Raw genomic sequence first — 6000 nt, forward strand, 5'->3', positions numbered from 1 at the left:
ATATTCAAGTTTAGCCACTGCTCTCCATGTGGTTCAGATCTCTAAGGCTCACCAGTGTCACACAACTGAATCTAGCAGGTATTCTGTCTGACAGCCAGTCAGTGAATGAAGTACTCCACAACTTAGTAAGCTAGTGTAAATGTGTCTTAGTGGCAATCCCCTCCATGGGCCATCTACATGCTCCTCCGATACAATCACAGATCCCAGGAAAGACAGAATTAGATTGTGCAGCTTCTTACCTGCAGCTCCTTTGAGACTCTCTCTAAGTGGTTAGTTATCTTTTTTATTAGGTCACTATACATCTGTTCCGAATGCTGCTGGCATACACACTTATACACACAACTGCAGAAACAAATATAGGAACAAACAATGAACTTACAACAGTTTGCAATGAAGGGTAACAGACTTCAAATTACTTAGTTCAATACTCAATCAAGAGGATAACAGAGTTAACTGAATGATTGCTGAATTTTCACATACAGCCCTAAGCCTGGAATAAGCTCCAGTAGATGCTTAAGGCTTCCTGGAGATCCCAGTATGTCTGTCCCATTCCCCCTCCCCAGCCTCACTTCAACCTATGAGTCCTCTTAACAGTGCACTTCAGAATAGCCAGGTTAATTCTGTCAAATCCTAATTCTGGCTTTTTTCTCTCCTACATGAACAAAGTCTCCATTAAAATCTGCAGGTTTTATGTTTCTATGCATATTCTAGGGCAAAACCCTTTTTAAAAGAAGGGCAACACTAGCAAGCAGTCATAGAAATTGCACCAAAACTGTGCTGGCATTTTAAAAAGAAACAGCAAAAGTTCTAAAATTACAGACCCAAGCATGTTACTTCATCCTTTTTTACTTAAATTCTAAGAAACCTCTACATTTTCATAATAAATAAAGATGGAGAGAGATGAAAATAACATGAATTCTGCAGTCCATGGCTTGGCTGAATTAACACTGGTTTTCAGCCTCACCTTTGTTTTTTTAATAACATTTTATTGCTGTCATAATGCAATACAACATATCTGCAAAATAAGGCTATGTATTGCAAACACATTTACCACAGTTGTAAAACATATATATATATGTAGGTAGGTAGGTATGTATGTATGTATTACTTTCAACAAGTTGTTACATTAAGGTAGTTGTCACTATCAGGACTAACACCAACATTATCTGTACCGAGCAGCTTTTACTCCGAGTTATTTCATTCTTTGCAGTCAGCATTTTGAAAGCTTGCTGCCAAAAATTAAGAAGCACAAGGAAGGCTTCCCTTGGTATCTTGGACAAGCCACATTTCCTCCCCACATCTCAGTTCTGCTCCCCTCTCCCTCTGTACAGAGCACAGTGACAGGGAGCAATTTAGGCCAGAGACTGTTCCTTAGGACATGCACAAAAGAACTATCAGGGTTCAGAATTTGGCAGGTTTTTAAAAACACTGAAAGCCTAAAGTTATAGTACAGCAACCCTGTGTCTCTGTAGGGGAACTATGATGTTCCAATTCTCTGCTGAGAAGGTGGTACCATGACAAACAAACTGCAAAGATGAGATTAAACGACCGTAGACTACGAGCTACAGGGATTCTGAAAAGCAAGTGGGAGGTTAGGCACCAACTCTAAGCCTTCAGGGGCCAAGATGGTGCTCTCATTCAGTAACTGCCACCCCAGAGTCTCCTGGAGGAAGGTGTTACAAATGAATTATCAGCAACTTTGTGAAGTTTGTATTTATTCCTTTTGATATCTTCAGAAGCCTCAGTCATCCCTATACAAAGCCCGCTCATTGGGCAAACCATGAGCAAAACATTCTTAAAAACTAAAAGACACACCACACTTCTACTATTACATATTAAAAATAATTGATTATCTGTAGTTTGATGTTATTTAAATAACAAAGTTGTCCTGTTTCCTTCACATGAAGTCTACCAATAGCAGATCCTATTTTGGAACTACCAAGTGCAAAAGACATTTTTGCATGCTGCAGTAACAGCAAAAAATACAAATTTAATTTGGATCAAAGAGAGAAACTCTGATAAGAAAAGCCAGGCTGATTTTTGTGATCTCTTCCAAACCAGCCAGCTGGGTAACAACAGCAAATGGCCATATGTTTATTTGCTCCATAACTAACCAATGTATAGTCACTTCCACTGGCTGACCACTTCATTTGCAACCATGTGACTAAAATGAATTTTAAAGTACATCTCTTCTTAGGGTTACATACAATATTGCTGTCCTGCTTCTACATCATATTCTGTAGCCAAACACCAAAAATCACATGTATGTGCAGAGTGTGTTTATAATTTATCTGAACTCTTCTATTTAGAGCTTCCTTCCCCTTTTTCAGATCCTCTTTTCAGTTCCTGATTGCAGGCTGATTCTGTGCAACATCCTTGCCCTGCTATAACCCAAAATAAGTCAGCAGCTTGTTAGTGCTTCAGCATAACCAACCACCTTAGGAGAAGGATGACCCAAGCAGGTTAGAAGACAAGCCTCATTTACTGAGAAGGATGAAGAGTTGAGACCTGTAAGCTGTCTCCAAGAACAGCAATCTAATTGTTTTCTACCTGGGAACAGTAGCCAGAAGTACAACTTGGCTGTTCACATTTTTCCTCATCTCCAAGTTACCTTCACATCTCTCTCTCAAGGTATTTAAACCTTTTACTAGGAACTGACTCTGCATAAGGCAGGCTTTGGACTCACAGATGGAAACAGTCACTAATCACACTTTGATACCCTATGGGTACACCCATAGCCAGTGTCTGCATACCCACTTCTGAAGTTATCTCCCAGCTTTCACTGCTGTGGCGTAGAAACCTAGCACTGGTCATGTCAAACATAGAAGTTTGGGTATCTCTCTAATAATATATTTTTACTTTGCATTTGTATTGAAACCTTGATTCCTTTAGTCAGCACAAAGACCATCAAAAAGACCACTGTATTTTCAGCTCAGTTTCACTGTAAAAGAAATATCTAAATATGTAGCTGCTTGAACCACTTCAAAAAACACCCAATTTTCAGACTAAAGAACTAGCTGAGGGGAGCAGGGAGGATCCAAACCTCAAGTCTGCTACAGACTTTCTGTAATGTTCGAATCATGCATCATCATTTAATTAAACCAAAAAAAGCAGGTTTGCTTCTATCCTCGACCTATGTTGCCTAGATTATAAATCTATAAAAGAGACACCCTCTAAAATAAAACAAACAAAAAAACCCCAGCTCCTAGTTGGAAGAGGCTGTGTCACAGTGACTACATCCAAAGACCTAATTTTTAAAGGTAAACTTAAAAATCTGACACACTGGCTTTATCAGTAACACTAAGCTACAAACAATCTTCTGTTTTGGTAAAATACATGTAACAGACATCTGCACATTACAGTACTGCATCCAGTGTCACCATGATGTGCAAGGGTTATCCATAAGAAACTGAAACCCCATTATTCCTTTAATAAACACACCTTACGAGCAGTAAAAAAAAATGGCAAAGATAAACTGCAACTATCTGAAAAGCCTAACTAGGTACATCTCTACTCCAGGTATTAAAGCATTAATTTTGCACACCTAATCTTTATCAGAGATGACTATAGGGAGATGTTGGCTTAACTTACTGACAGTGTTTGCACTTTGGGGGTTTCAAGCTAGGAAAAAGAATTTGGATTAACTTGCACTAAAGCTGCAAAATGTCTCTCAATACAAATTTACCATCCATTATTAATACATATGGGGACATTCAAGTTCTGACTATAGCAGTTCCAAAAGTTTGGAGAGAAAAAAGGCAATGTATTTAAGTTTTTAACTAGAGTTAAGAGGGAAGACTAAGCACCTTGATCTGGTTCCCTAATCCAAAGTTTCAAACTGGAGAGACAGATGAAGTGGGTAAGAACAAGCAAACAGGAGAGCTGAAAGCATCTAACAACAGCCATTAGTGACTGAGCTGCCAGTGTTATTTCAAAGTGCAACACTGTAGTAAAGAAAAAGAAGACAGTAATGCTACTAGTTGTGTTGCTGGCAAGGGCCATTAGTTTTAGTGGCATCTTGGCCAGTAAATGCAGCAGCAACTGCCCAGTTTCCATCCTGTTTACCAACACCCTGGATACCTGTCACCTACAGAACAAAAAAATCTCCATTTTAGTCAGCCTCTTGGTGGCTGATTTAACATTTTGGTTTGAAGCAACAGTGTGGTTGTGAAGCAAATCCCCTATCACCCCCTCTGCAGTGCTTAGTCTGCAGGGCAGTTCTGCTGTCTGCCAAGATCCTTTTTAAAGCCAAGTAAACTGCAGCTCCAGGCCAGGTACAAACCAAGTGTTCTCCACACAGGAATGGAGATATAAAGAACTGAACCTTGTGTCAGTCCTTCATACAACCTCTAGCTGCACATGCAGTAGGATGGCTGGGCAAGGGGGAAGTCAGTCCACATCCACTGATGCAAAGCACACAAATGACAGTTTATATGGATGGACCTTGGCACCAGTTGCTTCCATTCGCTTCTGCACCTCTACAGCACCAAATTGGTTTCTACCAGACATGAACAAGAAACCTTTTGAAACATGAAATTAAACAGCTATCATGCCAGTCTCCTCTTCCCCTTTGAGGAAAGGGATGTTAAGACTTCAATACTTTTCTTAATACAGCACACTAAGCAACTGTGGTGGAGCTTACCTCAGTGTTAATGTTACCAGAACTTATGCATTTTAATTCCTTACAATTTATTCCTCTTAACATGGGATGTCAAGATGTGTCTATTATTCACTCCTTCCAATAATTTAAACAACATAACCTTCCCACTTTCCTCCTCATAAATACAAAATATGACACATGCATAGGCTGCAAGATAAAACAAGCATTTAACTCTAAAGAAAAGGGGGGGAAAAAGTAACACAGCACTTAAAATATTTCCTTACCTGTATATTTGTTCATAGGAGATAGGGATGTAGTCACCAGGACTCTGAGTTAAAAGCTGATCTATGGCACTGTCCAACTTTGGCCAATATGTGCTCTTATAGTCTTCAATTGTTATAACATTCATTACTACAAGAAAAAAGACAAAACTACATTTAGTAACTTTGGCTGAAAGATTAGGAGCAAGTGAATGCTCTGCAACTTCAGATCACACCAAGAAGCTGGCCAAAACAAGTGGGAACAGTTCACTTCCCCTATGATAACCTCATCAAAAACCAAAGCCCAGGCTTGAATTTGTACCTTTTTGTTTACAGAAAATAAATTCAGAAAACCTACCAAAGCAGTAGCCCAAGCAGCAGAGGAAAACAAACTCCTGAGAGTTCTGGCATGACAATACAATAACAATCATTTAGTAGCTCAGTAGTTAGCTTCCATTAATAATTTAGGCAACAATAACTTAGGCAACTTTGTGCAAGCCCAGAATCAGCAATTAACAATGGGTTCTCCCATGCAGGAGAACAAGCTTTGGCCAAGACTGGTAGTTTTTTTAATACTCCCAGCAGTTGTATTAACTTTACACTTCTCAGGTGGGGGACCAGCATCTTCCTTCGCGTAAAAGCTGATACAGTCCTCTCTGCCTTCAACTGCAGTTAGGCTTCCAGGCAACTTTTCTGCATCTGAATTACAGGTCCCCTTCTAACAGACACAATACTACTCTTTTCCCAGGTAAAAATCAACACAGGGGAGGAACAGGAGGCATTTAAATTACTGTTCCACATTATTCCCTGATTTTCCTCCTGAACTTCCCAAAGGCACCCTCTGGCACAAGCCACTCACTGTGCCTTCACAGACACAGGCTATGTGGAACAGAGCATAAATGTACTTCCCACCCCAAACAACCTAGTCTGGACACTGCACTGAAAAGGGATGTTTTTAATAGGCCTGTATTTTAAATACATATGTAAATGTACATTGACTGCTGGGTTCGAGGAACAAGATTTCTGAAACGTGATTTTCATAAGGGGTGGAAAGGAGCTGGCAAGTCATTAAAGGCAACATTATGAAGAACAATGCCACCAAAATACAGGCAAAATAGTTAACAGTTATGAGAAAAAGCA

At 39.6% G+C, this 6000-nt stretch overlaps 1 protein-coding gene across 1 annotated transcript in view; it reads right to left on the reverse strand.

Annotated features, from left to right (window-relative positions):
- Positions 1–5009, reverse strand: part of CACUL1 (CDK2-associated, cullin domain 1) — a 39686-nt gene extending 34677 nt beyond the window's left edge. Inside the window, exons 1-2 of the mRNA XM_010003966.1 lie at positions 4885–5009; positions 240–342 (exon numbers count right to left, since the gene is read on the reverse strand). Of these exons, the coding sequence (XP_010002268.1) occupies positions 240–342; positions 4885–5009 (228 nt within the window). The remainder of the gene's footprint in view (positions 1–239; positions 343–4884) is intronic.
- Between the last annotated feature and the right edge of the window lie 991 nt (positions 5010–6000).

This window comes from Chaetura pelagica, unplaced genomic scaffold, assembly GCF_000747805.2.
Source record: "Chaetura pelagica isolate M959 unplaced genomic scaffold, ChaPel_1.0 scaffold248, whole genome shotgun sequence".
Classification (NCBI taxonomy): Eukaryota; Metazoa; Chordata; class Aves; order Apodiformes; family Apodidae; genus Chaetura; species Chaetura pelagica.